This window comes from Ascaphus truei, chromosome 2 (assembly GCF_040206685.1).
Source record: "Ascaphus truei isolate aAscTru1 chromosome 2, aAscTru1.hap1, whole genome shotgun sequence".
Lineage (NCBI taxonomy): Eukaryota > Metazoa > Chordata > Amphibia > Anura > Ascaphidae > Ascaphus > Ascaphus truei.
Genome location: NC_134484.1, coordinates 143,073,881 through 143,095,716, shown reverse-complemented (window position 1 = coordinate 143,095,716; position 21,836 = coordinate 143,073,881). Strand labels below are relative to the sequence as shown.

Sequence of the window (21,836 nt, the reverse complement as noted above, 5' to 3'; positions counted from 1 at the left end):
CTCTGCAGGCCTGCCTGTGGAGCCTAGACAGAGGAGACAGACAAGTCCATAACTTAAAACTAAAAGCGTCAATACTCACCTGGGAGGTCTGGACGAAATACAAGACCAGATTTGGGCTTTGCTCGCCCAATCCACAGCTCACGCCCATATCTAATAACCCCAAATTCCCCCCAGGCTGTAGATCTAAACTTTATGATCAACTAAGAAAAGGAGGGGTTGGGGCGATTGCGGATCTTCTCAGCCTTGGAAAGCTTCTAAGTTACCAAGAACTCCGTACCAAATATAAAATAAGAGAACTGGACCCATTCAAATATTTACAAATCCGACACTTTGCTCAAAAGATATGTCCAGACCCAGAATTCCCCCCTCTCACCAAATTCGAGAGATTGTGCAAAGCTAATAGTTACCAAAAGGGACTCATCTCTGAAATATACTCCGAATTGGAAAATTCTGTGGTTCCCCAGGACCACAAATACATGCTCAAGTGGGCAGCAGCTTTGAACGTCACAATAGAGAGAGATTTGGGAAGAAATCTGGGCGGCAGCCTCGGGAACATCTATATGCACAACAACCAAGGACAACATCTATAAAATTCTCTATCACTGGTACCTAAATCCAGTGAGATTAAATCAAATCTACCCCCTGGCGTCAGACTTATGCTGGAGAGGTTTTGGTCATAGAGGGGACATGGCCCACATCTGGTGGTCATGTCCGGAAATTATAAAATACTGGGCTAGGGTCCAGAATTTAGTAAAAGAGGTCACTGACCTAGAGCTGCCTATAGACCCACTGACCTACCTGCTTGCAAAACCAATCCCGGGAATTGACCGTCCAACCGGGAAATTAATCTCCTTTATTCTCACCGCGGCGAGATGTGAAATAGCGGCTTCCTGGAAGAAACAAACCACCCACTCTACGAGGTCTATAAAAAAGAGGATCAGCGAAGTGATGCTCATGGAGAAATTGACAGCCATGCTTAGACAGAAACTTTTCACATTTTACAATATATGGGAGCCATTGATACTCCGCACAAGAGGAGGGGGCCCTATAAACAGTGAATCGGAGATTGAGCCGTGAGCTTAAACTCAAACAGGGACATCTTTGGGAAAGGCCTCCCGGGAAGGGTACACCACCCCCCCCTTCCACCCTACCCCTCCCCCCCCCCTTCCCTTGATCCCCCCTTTCTCTGTCCTCCCTCTTCGAGGACTCCACTTTCAAGGACAGCTGAGCTGAGCCTGTCGTTCTTTTTCCCCATTAAATGGAAAAAAAAACAAAATGTTCTGTATTAGGCCGCGAACTATGTATGTTGAATATGTCTTGTATTACTGCCTAACAAAACTATTTGAAAAAAAAAAAAAAAAGATTAGCGATACTGCTGTCTCTTGCCGTCCTACCGCCCCTCCCCCATATTTTGTTATTACTACGGTTAAATACTATTTTGATTATTGATATTATTATTAGGAATATTTTTGTATTGTATTATTGTTGGTTTAATTTTGTCGGTTTTATTGTTCCCCTCCCGGCTTTACCCTTCTCCCCACCTTTATGAACAAAAACAAACAAAAAAATGTTTGAAACAAACAAATGCCCGGGCTCGGCACACACACACTTTTTTTCTTTTACAGCGGCAACAAATTCCTTGTAAAGCTTTTCTAAAGACAATTAAAGTAAATCAATCCTAGTCAGTAACCGTAAACCATTATCGGCGTCTTTCACAAGTCAGGGGGGTCCCATCAGATTACGCTGCATGGATTTCACATACTGTATAAACTCTATTCAATATGTGTACAATACAAGAAGGAATGCTACAATGTGCTCGTGCCAGGAAGCCGAGCAGGAATTCCAAAGCCGACCCTCTCATTCCATTCCCTTGCACATCGAATAAGATGCTGCTAATGTGAAATGACAAGACCTTCCAGTGGTTTGCTGCAAGTGGCTATAGTAAATGTTTCCTTCAGTATAGATGCGCACAAAAGCCTGGATGTAAATGCAGAAAAGTGTAAATGACTCCCACACTTTACACAGTGGAGATGTCATCACAATAGCAGTGCTAGATTTAACTGGGAATAAATCCCATTATGTTACATCAACACAGTATGCACATACAGTATGCAAAATCAATAACATCTTCTCACACAGCTCTGCCACAAAAATGAGTGTCGGGCATAAAACAGGGTAACACAAAAGAATGATAGATTTCAACTCTGCCACTCATATCTGTTACAAATCCCCAAAGCATACTATCTCTAACTGTCCATGAAATGTCTTTAAATTGAATGTATACCCGTTGTTCATCTGATATAACCATGTATTGTCATGATAACTCAGTGTCCAGGACATACGTGAAAATGAGAGGTAACTCTCAATGTATTACTTCCTGGTAAAACATTTTTATAAATAAATATACAGTATAGATCATATATTTAGTTAACTGCGATATATTGGTGTTCCCCTTGCCTATACTGATCATAGCAGATAAGATATATTTACTGTGATCCACTCCAGTAACAAACACTATGGTAATATAGATAATGTAATGAATGCAGCTGCTGCAAGTTTTTAGCTGAACAGCAAAAGCATGAAAGATGCTAAGATAAGATTAGCTTCCTCTGACCACATTCAGTGGAAAACTTCGCTCTGAGTGCCCAAATTATTATTTTCCAACACATGCACATCATCTTCTTAATGTTCAAAAATGGCCAAATAGGGTGCACACCATGGTCATATAATTAGGGACTGCATGACAAGGCACCGTAGGAGGGAAAGGATTTGCATGGGGTGGCAACCATCATCATCATGTAATTAAACCAGTAAGTTACCAGTGACATTTTTATGGAGCTCGTGATTCCCCAATGCTCTGCTGCTGCTGCAACGTTATAATCAGACTACTCGATTTATCATGCATGTAGTAAAAGCATAGAGATATTGTACATGGTGGTAATCTAGGTCACAGACAGGGGGGCAGCTGGGACTACTGTCCCAGGCCCGGTGTTTTCGCAGGCCCTTTTGTGGGCCGTCTCTTATCCCTCCGCGGGCCATCTCTGGGCCCCTCCGCGGGCCATCTCTCATCCCTCCGCAGGCTGTCTATTATCCCTCCGCAGGCCGTTTCAGGGCCCCTCGGGTCGTCTCTAATCTCTCTGTGAGATTTATCAGACGCCCCTGTGGGCCGTCGTAAGCTCCACGTGTCCCTGCTTCCTCCTCCAGCCCCCCATACCAAGGTAATCTCCACTAAGGCCCATATCAATCTCCTAGTTCCATACATTTTTCCCTGTTATCCCTCTCCCCCCTATGTCCATACCTTTTCCCCCCTTAACCTCCCCCAGGCCCATACCTTTCCCTGCTTAACCTCCCCCAGGCCCATACCTTTCCCCCCTTTTACCTCCCCCAAGCCCATACCTTTACCCTTAATTCCTCCCCCAGGCCCATACCTTTACCATTTTACCTCCGCCAGGCCCATACCTTTACCCCCTTAACTCCTCCCCCAGGCCCATACCTTTACCCCCTTAACTCCTCCCCCAGGCCCATACCTTTACCCCCTTAACTCCTCCCCCAGGCCCATACCTTTACCCTTAACTCCTCCCCCAGGCCCATACCTTTACCCCCTTAACTCCTCCCCCAGGCCCATACCTTTACCCCCTTAACTCCTCCCCCAAGCCCATACCTTTACCTCCTTAACTCCTCCCCCAGGCCCATACCTTTACCCCCTTAACTCCTCCCCCAAGCCCATACCTTTACCTCCTTAACTCCTCCCCCAGGCCCATACCTTTACCCCCTTAACTCCTCCCCCAAGCCCATACCTTTACCTCCTTAACTCCTCCCCCAGGCCCATACCTTTACCCCCTTAACTCCTCCCCCAAGCCCATACCTTTACCTCCTTAACTCCTCCCCCAGGCCCATACCTTTACCCCCTTAACTCCTCCCCCAAGCCCATACCTTTACCTCCTTAACTCCTCCCCCAGGCCCATACCTTTACCCCCTTAACTCCTCCCCCAAGCCCATACCTTTACCCCCTTAACTCCTCCCCCAGGCCCATACCTTTACCCCCTTAACTCCTCCCTCAGGCCCATACCTTTACCTCCTTAACTCCTCCCCCAGGCCCATACCTTTACCCCCTTAACTCCTCCCCCAAGCCCATACCTTTACCCCCTTAACTCCTCCCCCAGGCCCATACCTTTACCCCCTTAACTCCTCCCCCAAGCCCATACCTTTACCTCCTTAACTCCTCCCCCAGGCCCATACCTTTACCCCCTTAACTCCTCCCCCAAGCCCATACCTTTACCTCCTTAACTCCTCCCCCAGGCCCATACCTTTACCCCCTTAACTCCTCCCTCAGGCCCATACCTTTACCTCCTTAACTCCTCCCCCAGGCCCATACCTTTACCCCCTTAACTCCTCCCCCAGGCCCATACCTTTACCCCCTTAACTCCTCCCCCAAGCCCATACCTTTACCTCCTTAACTCCTCCCCCAGGCCCATACCTTTACCCCCTTAACTCCTCCCCCAGGCCCATACCTTTACCCCCTTAACTCCTCCCCCAAGCCCATACCTTTACCTCCTTAACTCCTCCCCCAGGCCCATACCTTTACCCCCTTAACTCCTCCCTCAGGCCCATACCTTTACCTCCTTAACTCCTCCCCCAGGCCCATACCTTTACCCCCTTAACTCCTCCCCCAAGCCCATACCTTTACCCCCTTAACTCCTCCCCCAGGCCCATACCTTTACCCCCTTAACTCCTCCCCCAAGCCCATACCTTTACCTCCTTAACTCCTCCCCCAGGCCCATACCTTTACCCCCTTAACTCCTCCCCCAAGCCCATACCTTTACCTCCTTAACTCCTCCCCCAGGCCCATACCTTTACCCCCTTAACTCCTCCCTCAGGCCCATACCTTTACCTCCTTAACTCCTCCCCCAGGCCCATACCTTTACCCCCTTAACTCCTCCCCCAGGCCCATACCTTTACCCCCTTAACTCCTCCCCCAAGCCCATACCTTTACCTCCTTAACTCCTCCCCCAGGCCCATACCTTTACCTCCTTAACTCCTCCCCCAGGCCCATACCTTTACCTCCTTAACTCCTCCCCCAAGCCCATACCTTTACCTCCTTAACTCCTCCCCCAGGCCCATACCTTTACCCCCTTAACTCCTCCCTCAGGCCCATACCTTTACCTCCTTAACTCCTCCCCCAGGCCCATACCTTTACCCCCTTAACTCCTCCCCCAAGCCCATACCTTTACCCCCTTAACTCCTCCCCCAGGCCCATACCTTTACCTCCTTAACTCCTCCCCCAAGTCCATACCTTTACCCCCTTAACTCCTCCCCCAAGCCCATACCTTTACCCCCTTAACTCCTCCCCCAAGCCCATACCTTTACCCCCTTAACTCCTCCCCCAAGCCCATACCTTTACCCCCTTAACTCCTCCCTCAGGCCCATACCTTTACCCCCTTAACTCCTCCCCCAAGCCCATACCTTTACCTCCTTAACTCCTCCCCCAGGCCCATACCTTTACCTCCTTAACTCCTCCCCCAGGCCCATACCTTTACCCTTAACTCCTCCCCCAGGCCCATACCTTTACCCCTCCTTATGTAGAAATAACTAGTGCATAACACCAGTCTTACTTGCATGCATAAGATATACAGTTACCAAAACTGAGCTCTTAACCCATGTATAAATAAAATACCTACACATTTTGACCCGGGTAAAACTAGATTAATTATGAGCAGCAGAAAGCAGGCAGGAAAGTTTGATGAATTCTGCCTCGTATTATTTTAATAAGAATGAAGACTATTAAAGATACACAGAAGCTCAAAACATATATTAAATCTGGGGTAATTTGGGGGCAACCTTGTTAAAAGTTGTAGAACCAAAAGAAAAGGAATATAAACTGCATCAAAACAAAGTAATCTGATAATACCCAACGCCACTGTAGTTGTCTGTTTTCATTATTAATAATGATGGGTTGTCAGCTGTGCCATGGGGCTTCTTTACCGCAAACAGCCCACGCCCCCCTTCTCTCTCTCTTTCTGGCTGCCCAGTCTCATTCATTCTTTTAACTAAACCATTTAATACCATTCACAGCAAATCCCTCAGCAGCTGCTGCCCTGGCTGCATTTAATCCTCCCTGTGCTTTGTGTTTTCAGCAGGGTTGCCCCTACGGTATATGAAGCCTCGCCAGGCAACTGTCTGGACGTTTTCTTGGCAATTTCCACAGCATGAGTCCCAAACAAAGAAGACATCAAATAATTTGTAGCAGCTGCAAATGGGACTCCGATAATGCCATTTCTTGCTTTCATTCCATGTTTGAAAGGGGGGTTGATTTTTAACTTCTGTTTTCTCTGCTTGCTCATAGTTATGTACTGTATCCTCCCATGTTTGCACAGCTTTTTTATTATCATTTAATGAAGCCAACATTACTCTTTGATTGCCTTAATATTAATTTTTAATTCAAACCAAAGCTTGCAAAAATCACCAACTTTTATCAGTTTCAAACATAACGATCTGACTTTACTATAGTCCCAGAATATCTCCAACCAGTACTGGAGCACCGCTCTTTTCATCCTGTTTCAAAACAGGAATAGTCATTTGACTAACATATAGTACCATGACTTCCATATAACCATCCAGCAGATTTCCAGTTCTGAAGCCTGTTTATAGCTCTTACCTCTGCTGCAAGGGGAGCTTAGGACTCATTACACATGCAGACTAATCTCACAGCAATGGGCTTAATACTTTCCATTGTGTGGCAACGGACATTATTTCTAACCAGCGTTGATGTCTGAGGTTTTGTAATAGCACCAGAGGAATAAAAACATGTTAGATTAGTATTCTTTGGGTTAGCAGATACTACAAAGCTGATCACTGTGTTTTAAAGCAGTATATCAGGATCTGGTCACATCTCTTTTATGGGTGTGTCTACAAGGGTGGCAGCTGCCCCAGGATACATTGGTATCCCCCTGCCACACAATTTGGATGCTTGCAATCTGGTAGTGTTAGTCAGACTGGCTCATCAAGCAGCACATGCTGGCTGGCTGACAGAAGCGTCAATAAAACATGGTAAGATTGTAACACTTCAACTCTCTCCAAAGGCACCAAGGGGTTTGGTACGTGCGCTGAATAATTATCAGTTATTAGTGGTGTTCTTATATTTCAACTTGTTAAACACAAACATTTAGTAGTATTTTAGTGGTATAAAAGAATACATTATGTCAAATATTCATCCTTTTAGGGATCGGGAGTGGGAGCGAAATAGACAGCTAATATGAGACCATGTTTCTTTATAAATTGACCCTGAAAGCCACAAACCATGCCTCTGCCACCTCAAATAATCCTTGAAACACCCTTTGTTGATGAGCATACTTCTTCCTAAAATTGAGAGTAATCATATACTTCCATACCTGTTCTTTACTTCAAGAGCAGTTGTTTTCAAACTTACATGAACCACAGAACCCTTACAAATGTGTTTCTGACTCCTTGGTGGAACCAGAGTCCACATATTCTATGTGCTTAACATACAGAATTTACAACTTTCCATATTATGCATTATTTATACTACACTAAAGTATAACATTTTTAGAAGGTTTTTAAGATGAAAAATACATATTTTATTCCACAAAATTGTATTTATTATAACAGTATGGTGGCATCCAAAACAAAGTACAGTATTTGTCATTGCAGAATTCATTTTGTGCAATTCCACCGAGCCATTCAATATTTACAACTATTGGCTACCATTATCTTCCTAAATGCATACAAGAACTCTCACCAAATGAGAACAACTGGTTATAGACATTCTATGCTACTTTGTTGTATACCATACTAACTACTTTATAACTACTTTGGTTATAGACACACTATAGTTGTCAGCAGGTGTAGGCAACATACCAATTTCAAAGGCAGATCCATCAGTGGCAGCCTTAAAATGTCTTCTTACTGTTAAGTATTATATATATCCATAAACACTAGAACTTAGGTCTTCATCTAGTTCTCCAAAGGGGCCAGATCAGAAAACATTTAGGCTGAGTCCATAGAAGGCACGTCTGTGCTGAGCCGTGCGGACGCTCCGCGCTGAGCCCCTGCATCCTCCATGAGGATGTCTTTAGAGGGGGCTCACGCGAGCGTCCGCAGGCGTGCTGCGGCGCTGGATTTTACAGCCGACAGCCAAACTGTTTTTCAGAGCGCTGTCGGCTCAAAACATCCAATCAGCGCGGAGCAGCGTCAACGTCACGTCACGGTGCGTCGTGGGCGATTGGCCCAGCGACATCACTGCCCCGCCTCCCTCAGTCTCCCCCCGCCTCCCGATCGCGCCCGCAGATTTCAGCAGGCGAGCCTCAGCATCAGCGCGCCTCAGCCCTGCTACCCCCTCTATGGCCCCAGCCTTAGGAGTAGAAGGGCCACAAGCTTATTGTAATGTCTTTATAGATACATTAAAACACGTGAAAATGATATTTCAACATTGCAACGTACAGTACCATATATATTTACATTACCTTAACTTACAAGTGAGTTTTAGTGTGAACATTTCCACTTCGCTGCCTAAACAAATACTGTAGTACGACATTAGCTGGAGCAGAGTCTAAGGGCCACATCAAGGCTTGCATGTGGCTCGCATGTGGTTGCTTGTGGCTCGCTAGTTGAAGAGCCCTGCGCTACAGAGCACTCCTTTTCTTTATATGGGCAAAATCGCTTTTTTAGAAATACCTATTTTTAGTGCTCTTTTCTTAAAGATGTCACTTATTTTAACTTTTTAAGAAACACTACTTCCCAATCTCTTTCAAATGTTCCTATATATAACTGGAAATATATGGGGTTATTTGCTTGGTGCCTTATTGCAATGCTAGGCAGATGCATTACTGTTATCCTGACCACACGCAGCTTTAAAAACAACTCATGCCGTGTTATTGTTTTGAAACACGTGCATTTTTCTATTTGTACTGTTACTTAAATCATTTTATTAGTCAAGGGGAAAAAATAATCCATAGGATATGAAACTTGTTATTGGACAGGCCTCTTGTCTGTACGATGAATGTTATTTGTTATACATGAGCTTTCATAGCCCAATCCCACTCTTCATTCAAATAAATCTCCTCAAATTTGCAAAATGGAGCAGTGAAAGTTTGAATACTGCAACATAAAACGCCAGTGTCATTCAAATGTAGGAAGAACAGATTGTGCCGTGGCTGATAGGAATAGAGTAATATTTGCTGCACAAAAACAAACAGACCCTTCAAAAGAGATACCTGTACAGAAGTAAACAAAGCAATTGCTTTGGCTCCAACAGTCTTAAAAATCACTTAAACATTAAAATGTATTTATTTAGCGGCACCGATGTTACAATTATTCAATGACACCTTGAACTTTTTTTTCAAATCTTTTTGTTATTTTTTTGTAACTTTATATTCAGATTCTGAAATGGGTACTCCCCTAAAACTGAACAGCAATAATTTAAACTGCAGAAATCCTACAGGTTCCCGAAATATTTATATTCTTCTTTGCCCAATAATTCTGCATCTTTTTCTTGACTTGCTGAAGCGAAGCTGACCTGACGGCCATATTGATTTCCCGAAGGGGCAAAAATATGCAAAGTAAAATACTGCAGTTTTAGTTTGAAGGGGACCCAGCAGATCACAATATAAACACACAAAAAAGGAAAATATGCTCCTGCTCTTCATTTATCGGGGAAATCGCCTTATAATTAGGTGTATTCATCATTTTTTTTAAATTCTCCTTAGAAGAGGTTCCCTTATTTCAATGCAGATCAATGTAATATGAAGAGTGCATCTCGTTGCCCTGTAAAAAGTCTGCACATTAGTCAATATGACCGGGCTGATGTTAAATGCTACTTTTATTTAGACATTTAGTATAAGATTTAAGTTTACGTGAGCGGATCAATTAAGTGATCTGGTTTGAGGAAATATGAATGAGTTGACGAGTTTATAAAGGGCCCATGCAAATATCCCTAACTCCCAGAAAACTAGATCTGCCAATGTTTAACTTCAGCAGTTTGAAGTGGCTAAAAAGCCTTGGATGAAATAAGTTACATTGGGCCCTATTCTACACACTCGGAAGAGGCTGCTTTGGACGTTGTATCGCCATCTTTAGGGTTTTCTACATAGGGTGATATTCAAAGCAGCCCCCAAGGTAACTTTCAGTGGAATTGTGTCCAAAAGCCAGAGCTCCATTGAATGTGCCCTGCTTCGGGAAACGCTCTCTTCACCGATATACTCCGATATTGTTTTATAAGAGACAATTACCCACAATGCAAAAGTGGCCCACTTCGGGATTCGAGAAAACCAACGTAAAAGCCCTGAAAACCCCCCCCAGCAATATTGTATTAGTAGACATAGTAGCCGCGAAGGCATAAATTAAAGAAGCACTCCAGGCAGCACTTTTATTTTGGTGTAGGATTCAAGCAGGGGGTCTCTGGAGCTGAACCGCATTCATTTCAGCTCCGGGGACCACCTGCTTTCTGAGATACTTACTTCGGAAGGGGGTGCGGGTAGCAGCCCAGATCGGCTAATTGGGGCTATCGAAATAGCGGCTTGTAAATGTCCCACGTCCTGAGGGCCAATATGAAGCCCTGACGTTATCACTTGCGGCTCACCCACGTACCCACCCAGTCACTAACTCACCCACCCTGTCTCTAACTCACACACCCAGTCACTAACTCACATACCCAGTCACTAACTCACACACCCACCCACCCAGTCACTAACGCACACACCCACCCAGTCACTAACTCACACACCCACCCACCCACCCAGTCACTAACTCACACACCCACCCAGTCACTAACTCACCCACCACCTAGTCACTAACCCACCCACAGTCACTAACCCAGTAACTAACCCAACCACCCACCAACGCACACACTCAGTCACTAACTCACGCACACACTCAGTCACTAACTCACACACCCACCCAGTCACTAACTCACCCACCACCTAGTCAATAACCCACCCACAGTCACTAACCCAGTAACTAACCCAACCACCCACCAACGCACACACTCAGTCACTAACTCACACACCCACCCAGTCACTAACTCACCCACCACCTAGTCACTAACCCACCCACAGTCACTAACCCAGTAACTAACCCAACCACCCACCAACGCACACACTCACCCACTCAGTCACTAACTCACACACCCACCCACCCAGTCACTAACTCACACACCCACCCAGTCACTAACTCACCCACCACCCAGTCACTAACCCACTCACAGTCACTAACCCAGTAACTAACCCAACCACCCACCAACGCACCCACTCAGTCACCCACCAACGCACCCAGTCACTCACCCACCCACCCAGTCACCCACATCAGTGATGGGAAGGGGGGACATAGGTGTGAATGGGGGGGGCTTGTGATGTGAAGGGGGGTGGGTCACATTCATGTGCAGGGGGGGCCCAGATTGCTGTCAGCGGGGGACAAACAGACAGGGGGGGATAAAGGAGAAGGGAGAGAGAGAGGGGGCAATGGGGAGAGGAGATAGGGGGTGAGCGGAGAGAGAGGGGGAGCGGGACCATTCAATCCCGGGCAACGCCGGGTATATCAGCTAGTATTAAATATACCTTCTGGTAGACTAGCATGAAAATTGCGCATAAATGAACTAACCGAAACCAAAATAGGGGTAGCTCTATATTCTTCAATCCCAAGCTAATCTTGTGCATTTTCTCCAATGAGTAGTTCTGATGTGAACATTTTAGGTAGTAGACATTTTGGAAAGACCAGATATTTCAGATAGTTACGCTGCTTTCCACCATCTTTAAATAACCCTATTAAAACACAAGGGGATATGAATGAAGTGTCGCAAATGGTACATTGCTTCAAAAACAAATACAAATTGCATCACTTTGCGCATCAAGACGCTTTGATCCAGATTTGCCAGTGAGCATTTTATGGAGTGGTTATAGCAGGAGTTAATCAGCGCCAAATTCTAATGAGGTGTAGTTAACTTCTGTTCCTAAGAGATCTGCATCAAATGTAAGAAGTAAGATTAACAAGCCGCTAGCACAAATGAACACCTGTTAATATGTTTGCTGTGTTTCTCCATTTGATACATAACCCCCACGGATGGCTGATTTAGTGAACAGCCTAACATAAGATTAAACAAGCACATGTCATTTAGAATCATTAGAATAACAATCACACACAAAAACAATAAAACAACCTGTTTGTGTGCATCACCGTGCTCCTCACCTCCTTTGTCCTGTCCAACTCGTTGTGTAGTGCCTGATTGGATACTTCCATCTCGATGATTTGCTGTCGCAGCTCTTCATTCTCATCTTCTGCTTGGATCCGTTTCCCTTCCACACTTTCCAGCTCATGGTGCAGTCTGACGGAAACATCTTTGGCTACCTGTTAAGTGATATCATCTGTGAAAATGTTGCCATACTTGCCCCGCTTCACAATGACACGTCCCATAATGAAGTCTATGCACAGGCACCTTTTCTATTACATCCCGTAGTGGAGCGTAAAAATGTAGCAAAATGTAAAAGTTCTTGATTTGCTTCAATTTACATGGCAAGTGATTTTTATGCAGGTCATATTGCCACAAATATTACACCTGATCTGTACTATAAAATGCACTCTTAACCTTCAACATTTATTACGGCTCTGCAATATCACTCGTCCTTTTATAGTTTAATGTCATAAAACTTAATTTATCTATTGACATAACATTGCTATATTGTGCTTTTTCATAAAACATTTAAAAAACACCTGGGGGTATTATAAATCCATTATAGTACAATATGAAATACGTATGGGCTTAAGTCAACAGGGAATTTCGGCTGAAAATAGCCTTATTGGCCGCTTCGGCAGATATAGTAGAAAAAGCTTAGGCTACAGGAGGTTCCCTAATGCACAGTCATTTCCAGAGTTGACACTATATACCGGTTTTGCCCAATTATAAGGCAAGGTTTTTTTCCAATAAAGTTATATTGAAAAGTCCATACTTGCCTTATAAATCGGGCTCTGCTGCCGAGTGCGCACCCGCCCCTGTGTTAACGATTAACACAGTAGCTACCTGCGCATGTACGAGCGCTCGTGCGTGAACTCTCGCGCATGTGCAGACGGCTACTTTGTTTATAGCTTACACAGGACTGAAAGAGTGCCTGCGCATGCGCTGTGTAAGCTATAAACAAAGTAGCCAGCATTGTGGGTCGGCTTACAATCAGGGTCACCCTATGATCGGCTAATACGGTATTAACCCCATATTAGGAATGCGTTGCTGACTCCTCTGGTTCTGAAGGGGGGTCATTTATCAAAGTCTCCCATCTGCAAAACTATGACAAAAGGAGTGCAAAAATACTAAACCAGGTTTATCAATAACAAAAAAAAAATCTGATTGGTCTCAAATGGTAATGTTTGTCCTCAATAAATGTGGTGCGGTTTCTTTGCCCCAGTTTTGCAACTAGGAGATTTTGATAAACAGCCCTCAAGGATTTAAGTTAGGAGAGTTTCATAATCAGAGATTATTCAACAACGTGTTTCTCTGTTCTTATGATTTTAGCCAGTGCAGAAGGTTAGCAGGCACACCACTACTGGATTCTAAGCTTTTAGAGAAGAGAGACACACACACAGACAGATGTTACCAGGACAGATATCAGAAAGATGTGCATAAATATTTCTGAACAAATGTGTATAAATGCCGAATTGTCGACTATAATATGATATGTACACTGTGAATCTGTGAATGTAAAACAATACAAAAATTGAAAAAAAAAAAAAAAAGAAAGATGTGCCTAAAAGCCTCTGCTGGCCATGCTGCTGGTCTGTGCTGGAGTAAGCACACAGATTTCTAAGCTTATGCTTGACCCAGTTTATTAATGGGAATATGGCTTTCACTATGGACTCTATTAGATGATTTCTCAATGCTAATCTAGTCCTGCAGTCGTTTGGTTTTTCATGGGCTCAGTAATAGCTACTGTACATTTCCTTCAACTAGCCTAAAACTACAATATGGCTATGCCAAACCACTTGCAACATTTCTATAAACTACGCAAAAAACTGAGCTATTGTCTAGTTGGATTGCTATTTACCAGGTTGGCGGGCCCCCGGGTTGTTGAGCAGGGGAGGTGGCCTACGTGTCACCCTCTCTCTCATTCCACCTCCCCCTCCCCCTCACTCCCCTCTCTCACTCACCCCCTCTTCTCCTCCTTTCCTTCTCACTCTCCCCCTTTCTTCCCCCCTCCTCCCCCTCTCTCACATCCCCTTTTTGTCTCCCCCATCTAGTTCTCCCACCTCTCACTCTTCCTGTTCTCTCACTTACCCATCTCCCTTTAAGAACCCTTCTGTTCACTCAGTCTCCCCCACTCTATCTTTCTCTCTACCCCAACACCGCCCAGAGGGTCACTAGCTGAAGTTGGGACCAACTTCTGACAGGGTCTAAGTTCCCGCAATTTGACCACCGGGTGGGCCCCCATCCTCCACTGAGCCTGGAACAGATGACCAGGCACTCTCTCCCCACTGTTGGGCCTGAGTGCAAGGCTCATCAAAGTCCTGCATCGACTTCCTGCTGATTGAGGTTTAGAAAGGTTGTGTATTGGTACTTTGTTTCCTGTTTTATTGTTTTTGTGGGAGTTTTGAACAAATAAAAAAATATATATCTTTGTAAACCGCAATTGCCATAGGAGGTGCCTGACAAGTGGTATATGATCAGGATTCTGATGCCAAATGTCAAGAAGCCACAATGAATCAGGACGTCATCACTGATCACTTGCCAACTTTCGTAAAATCTTTGTGCAGACCGCAGGGAGCACCCAAGAGTTTAGGCGTTAGTAACATCTTCAACAAAATATGAATGTTTCTTAAAGCCTTGCAAGACTGTCACATTTTGAGGCTTTGGCGCGGTCAGCATCATCACTGACGTTCCGGTGACCATCTTGCTTCCTAACAAATACTGTTTCTTATTTCCGCCCACACTGAGGCCATCTTACTTACTGGAATCCTACCTATAAATAGGCTGGACTTCCTCCAGGAAGTTGCCTGAGCATGGTTCCATGTTTATTCCTGTGAGTCTCCAGCTTGTTCCTGTTTCTGTAATATTTCTTCTTTGTTATGGTATATTTTGAGACGCTGTCACAATTGTGATTACATCTCATTATGAGACCTTCATTTGGGAAACTATGATGCGCTCTAAGATGGCTTTTTAACTGTCATATACAGTAGACCAGGGGTGCGCAAACCTTTCTGTTCGTGCCCCCGTCTGCTGTCCCCCCCTGTTCGTACCCCCTCTCCTTACCTGCTCTCTGGCTTCGGCGGCGTCATATGAGGTCACGTTATGTGACGTCACGTTGCCATGGCAACGTGCTGCAATTTGACCCCGCGGTGTCATTTGATACTGTGTTGTCATGGCGACGTGTCGCCGAAGAGCCAACAGTGCAGGTAAGAGAAGTTACAGAGGCTTCACGCCTCCCCCGGCATTTAATTTAAATGCCTCGGCGAAGAACGCGGGGCCTCTGTAACCGCCGTGCGCCCCCCAGTTTGCGCATCCCTGATATAGACAGATGATTCTACATTTGGTTCTAGGTAGTGTAATTTTGTAATTTTGGATTGTAAATATAGGAATTAATAATATCCTAACTTTTCCTACTATATCGTATATTACAAATTTATTTTTTACTAATAAGAATATACAATGGAAAAATAGGATATTATTAGTTTTAAGCTTAATAGATTTGTGCACACTGTGAAATAAATATATTATACCTACACTACTATTAGGTGGTGACGTAAAATTATTTACATTGCGCAATGATGTCACCGCACTTTGCCCTCTGGTTAAAGGTGAATACCTTGATGGGAAATGTAGTTCTTTTGTATGAGTTTGTTTGGATACCACACATCCGGGGAACCGGACATATAGTGACGTCAGTTCCGGTGATGGCGTCCGTCAACATGTATAAAATGTGGCACATGTTGTTACTCTTTGAACACCTACCTGATGAAAGACCATGTGGGCCGGAAACATCATTTTATGGGGGATGTTTGCCGGATTCCTGGTTAGTAAAAGCAATTATTTATCACGATGTAAGTCTTCTGGTGAATTTTCTTTACATGCACTAAGAAACCTGAAACAGTGAGCCTGTGAATATTTTAGTGCGCTATCTGCCCTCCATGTTTGTTTTCCTGATTACCTGGAAGCATGGTTATGCTTCTTGGGAGACATGCACCTTATTTTTAATATGCTGTGACAGAGTCACTGACTCAGTAGGCTGGAACAGTGAATGGAGAGATGCTGCAGCCAGTTCAGAGTGTTAATCTCCTCAGACAGAGAAAGCACAGCTGAAGACTGATTAAACAGGGGCTGAACTCATCAGGGAAACAAGTGCTTTAAAAAGCAGGAAGTTGCTCACACAAGGTGAGCTTGTTTTTCCACGTGAGGGTGGAGAGAATTCTCCCGGCTAGGAAGCCGTAGCTGTTGCTCTGGTCCCCCAGTCCTGCGAGGAGCTTTACTGCAGGGACCAGCTGGGACCCCAACCCAGGATAAAGATTAGATAAAGATTGCTGCGAGCTGGACACAGCCTGCTCCCCGGAACCGTGTTCCTGTTTGCTGTTGGAGCTGCAACACAGAAGACTTTGTTATTATACTTATTGGTTATCCTTTGTGTAGCATATGTTTTGGGCATAACCAGATTAGCTGGCTGCCCTGTTAGTAAGGGGTCAAGAAGTGAGTTAGTTTCCCTAACGGGAACAGGCTTTATTTTCTAGAAAGTAGTTTCTTAAAGGGAGAGTGCACCCGTACTTATTTTGGTTGTGGCTAATAAACCACTACAGTTTAAAGTTTCCCATCATGTCTAGCGTCTTACTGACCCCGCCGCGAGGCCGTCCTGCCACAATGCATATATATTTTTTTCTCTCTCTTATGATATCTGGATTCATTTCCAATTGACTCTTTTATATCATCTCTTTCAATGGTCTTGAAATTGACCCAGTCAAAGTGGTAGCAGTCCTTGAATGGCCATTACCAATAGGTCTCAAGTCCATACAAAACTTCTTGGGGGTTCACCAACTACTACAGGCGCTTCATCCGAAATGTTTCTAACGTGGTAGCTACTATCACAATCCTCACCAAAAAAGGGGTGGATTCCTCCAAATGGTCTCAGAAAGCCATAACCGTCTTCAAAAAACTCAAGACAGCCTTTTGTTTGGCATAATTCTGGTATAATTCTCTATCCCTGGGACGTGAGCTGTGTGTACCATCAAGTCGAGAGCAGGTGCTTTCCCTATTGGCGCTGCCTCATTAATCTCCTGGGTGTGGACTGTAACAACGTTACCTTTCCAATTGGCTACTATTCTTACCCCTGCGGGCTATCTGGTAACTTTGTATTGTCCCTATGTTAGTAGTATTTTATAATCCTCACTGTGTACTGCGTTTGGCATTATCTAATATGCTTTTTATTCAACCGATATTATAAATATTTGATATACTACTTTTATATTATGTGATTTTTTGCGCTGGTATTTTCTACATATCTCCATAAAGAGGTTCTAAGTTGGATATCAGTCCAAGTTTGTCGGAGTAAAGTACACTGGAGTAAAGAAGACATCCGAGTACTTATCACGCACGTCTGAGATTCGGAGATTCGTAGATTCGTAGAGATGTTAAAGATTTTGTAGCCGCTTGTGATCAAACTAAGGTGCCCAAAGCCCTTCCATGCAGCCAACTCCAACCACTGCCAATTTGTGATCAGTTTTGGAACCATTTCGCAATGGACTTTATTGTCAAACTACCACCTTCTCAAGGAATGACTACCATTCCAACTAGTCCACTATGACTACTAGTAGTGGCTGATCGCTTCACTAAACAAGCTCATTTCATTCCTTTTAAGAAATTGCCTTCCGCCTCTGAACTCTCGGAAATCTGAGAAATCTGCCACTTGCACAGAGTACCTTCGGAAATTGTCTCTGACCGGGGATCGCAATTTGTTTCCAAGTTTTGGAGAGTGTTCTGTACCAGAATGGGAATTTCCCTCCATTTCTTCTCATCTTACTACCCTCAGTCAAATGGCCTAATGGACAGGACCAACCAGTTGTTGGAGCAGTTCCTTCGGTGCTTTGTATCCGAGCAGCAGGATAATTTTGCAGAGTTTGTGCGAAACTCCTGAAAACACAACTCCTCTCGAGTCTCCATTTTTCTTTACCTATGGGTACCACCCTGCCATCCTATCATACATCTTCTGGAGTTTTCACAGTGGACCTCAAGCTCCAGGAACCTGGAAATAGGTCCATACCTCTCTCTCGAAAGTGGCCGTCCTGCAGAAGGCACATGCAGATAAACGCAAGCCTTCAAGAAAGGTTATCAGGTCTGGCTCTCCACCAGAAACATACGCCTCAAGCTACCCTCAGTCAAACTCGATCCCAAATACATCGGGCCTTACAAAATTTGAAGGCAAATTAACCCAATGGCCTTTAAGTTTGAACTTCCTGCCAGCCTGAGAATATTCCCCCCTGACCCCCCCCCCGTCTTTCATGTCTCTCTCCTCAAGCCCTACATCCAAAATTATTTTTCTTCCCCTCTCTCCTCCCAGCTCTGTCCTGGTGAAAGGTCAGAAGGAATTTGACATTCAATGCGTGTTCGACTCCCGGATCTCTCTTGGCAAGCTCCAGTATTTGGAGCATTGGAGGGGTTATGGCCCAGAGGAAAGATCTTGGGTGCATTCCAAGGACATCCATGCCCCTTCCAAGGGAAATTTCCCTTCAAAGCCGCCTTGGATAGCCTGGAGGTTTCTCCTGAAGGGGGAGGGCGTACTATGAGGCTATGGTCTGATCTGTGCCCACACTGAAGTTACGGCGACCATCATGCTTCCTGGCAAATACTTTCTCACTTCCGCCCTCACACTGAGGAGACAGCGGCCATCTTACTTACTGGCGTCATACCTATAAATAGGCTGCACTTCCTTCAGGAAGTTGCTAGAGCATGGTTTCATGTTTGTTCCTGCGAGTCTCCAGATTGTTCCTGTTTCTTTGCATCCATCCTTGACTTCAGCCTGTGACCTCTGACTACAATCCTTTCCCACCTACCATGATCTCAGCCTGTGACCCCGACATCACTATACTCATTCAGTTCTCGGTCTAGGTCAGTGATTTAATATCCTATCTCAGCTCTGTAGGACCGCTTCCTCTTATAAGATGAGCACCGTTACACACATGCGGGACAAAATGGGAGGCTTTGTTTATCTGTGGGAATTACTTATTGAAGGTTGTTAATTAATTGAAGCGTAACTGGTGGAAATGAGAGGGGAATCAAAACACAGATTCCCTGGCGGCCCCTTTTATATTCATCGTGTTATTATCTGCCCATTACAAACATTCCAATTAAGTAAAAATCAGGTCTTTGTTTAGCTTTGAGCATTTATGGAAACAAATTAGGTTTTCATGTAATTACAATTTTAGATTACTAACTAGATTACTCTTTTTGAAAAACAAAGTGAAATAGCTCAATTTATTGGGAAAATACGCTGCTTACTATGTTGTCAAAAAAAAAACATTTTTGAGGAGACTCTTAAAAAATGAGCACCAAGATAATTTTCTAATAAATGCTTTATAACAAGAGTCATAATCACTGCAACATTAGAATTTCTGCAGCATTCATTCCAGAGTCAGATATGGGCTCCTAAACTAGACTCTAGCAAAGCACACCAACCTATATAGTCTATGATCTTGGTTTTTGCCCTTTTTGTGTACTTCAATAATAGGTGATGACATTTTTATTCGGCCTAAAACAAGCTATTGGGAGCAATGCTCTCAGGTCAAGCACTACTGGTCTACATTATGTGTCACTGATTTACTGACCCGTCCTCCCATCCTCCTGATTAATATCTGCACTGCCATCCTGATTTTTTACTTGGCAACAACAGTCTGTTAACATAGCATTATACTTCTACAATGGGTATATTAAAAGAAGCATCTCATTAACAAACTCCAGATACTCTTGACCTCTCCTGTCTGCACTTCTAACAGTGCACTCTGTATTCCTCATGTGTCTGTAAGCCTCCCAACATAACACTTAGAGTGCAAGCTCTTTAGATGTTAATGCTGTAATGTGCTGTAAGTTTTATATAATTCCAACTCCATAATAACTTATTGTTATAATAGGTAAAGTGTTAGGGGCTTATTCTGTATCTGACAAAGCAGTTGATCAGGCCAAATCTATGGGGAATGTTGTCCGAAAACAGCCCGATCTGCGTATACAGAATAAGCTTGTTAAATAAACTCCACAGTGCCGAACAATGAATTTCGGGAAACTTCGGCAGTGACAGGTTTAACTCTTACTCACAGAGGCCTCCAATGCATCCATTTTTCAGTAAACTGACATGTGACATTTTTAGTGGCCATTACTGCTCGTGTACCATTACACTGTGGAGTCCTTTTGCAGTGAATTATTTCAATATATCCTAGACATTAAATGTAGGCTGTTTTCATAAACCCACCTTTAAGTCTTGCTCCAGACTTCGGATGAGATCACCATCCACTTGACCCGTCTGTGCCACTTTCAGGCTTTTTTGCTCTGCTTTCCTGAGGCGGTACTGCAAGATACGGCAGTTCTTATTGGCTTGATCGAGCTCCCGGCGGAGCTCCTGCAACTCATACACATCTTCCTCTAGATAGCTGTCCCGCATTTCCTCCATTTCAGCCCGCAGCTCATCCAGCTCGTCCTATAGAAACACATAACAGGTCAGGAAGAGTTTGATATATCTCTCTCACAATGGAGAAGGAGTTGCTCAGTGAGTAAAGACACTGACTGGCACTGAGTTTGGAGCAGGGGAACACCAGTTCAATTCCCGGTGTCGGCTCCTTGTGACCTTGGGCAAGTCACTTTATCACCCTGTGCCTCAGGAACCAAAAACATAGATTGTAAGCTCCACAGGGCAGGGACCTGTGCTTGCAAAATGTCTCTGTAAAGCGCTACATAAAACTAGCAGCGCTATACAAGAACATGCTAAAAAAAAAATAATAATAATACTTTCTAACCTAACATGGAATTCTCTTCGGTGCTTCAGTAGCACTTTATCCCACATAGGACCACATGAAGCTGATTGCAGTGATATGTAATAACCCGTAAAATACAAACAAGAAAAAAACAGGTTACTGAAAGTATTTAAAAAAAATGTTTTACTCCAGCTGAGTAGTCCCACTGATTTGGAGTCTGCGTTACTGATGTTTGGCATCAGCCGTCTCAGAGTTGAATGGAGCCCTTTCTCACACAATTCAGTACTCTTCTAATACAATTCCATGTTTTGGTCAAGAATTCCTGAATATTTTTGATTTTGGTCCTTTGACATGTAGTTCTCCATTTGGGTTGTTGTACTAAAAAGGACATGGCCCTGGACCCAGAAGTCTTTGTACCACTTGATATTTACATTTCCTTGGTTTTTGGGTTGTTTAAGAATAATTAGTGCTCAGATAGATTTAAATGTATTGTATGTTGTTCCAAAATCAACAAAATAGTCCAATTAAAATGCATATTCCAGAAACTAGCTGTTTCATCTTCATTTAAATCAGTATCTTGTTACTTGGTTTCTCTGTATTACACAAGCTCTAACCATGTGACATCCCAGATGGCAACCACAAAAAAAAAAAGAAATAAGTCTTAAATGCAACATGGAAATGTAATTAAAAAAGAAAAAAGCCATAACAAAGAGATCAAGGATGTATTTATAGGGCAACTGAGAAAAAAATTCACTGTGTCAACAGTCAAGGCACTGCAAACATTATTTCCCATCTGCGATTATTATTGGAGAATTTAATATATAAATGTACAATTACAATGGAAATGGAAAATGCAATTGAAGATATAATATTCCATTTTTGTGTCAGAGAAATCAATAACGCTT

The 21,836-nt window shown here is 43.9% G+C and overlaps 1 protein-coding gene across 4 annotated transcripts in view; it reads right to left on the bottom strand.

Moving 5' to 3' along the window:
* Positions 1 to 21,836, bottom strand: part of MTCL1 (microtubule crosslinking factor 1) — a 174,461-nt gene that overhangs the window by 131,106 nt on the left and 21,519 nt on the right. For all 4 annotated transcript variants that reach the window (XM_075585351.1, XM_075585352.1, XM_075585353.1 and 1 more), the window contains exons 2-3: positions 20,433 to 20,657; positions 12,196 to 12,354 (exon numbers count right to left, since the gene is read on the bottom strand). In XM_075585351.1, the coding sequence (XP_075441466.1) occupies positions 12,196 to 12,354; positions 20,433 to 20,657 (384 nt within the window). The remainder of the gene's footprint in view (positions 1 to 12,195; positions 12,355 to 20,432; positions 20,658 to 21,836) is intronic.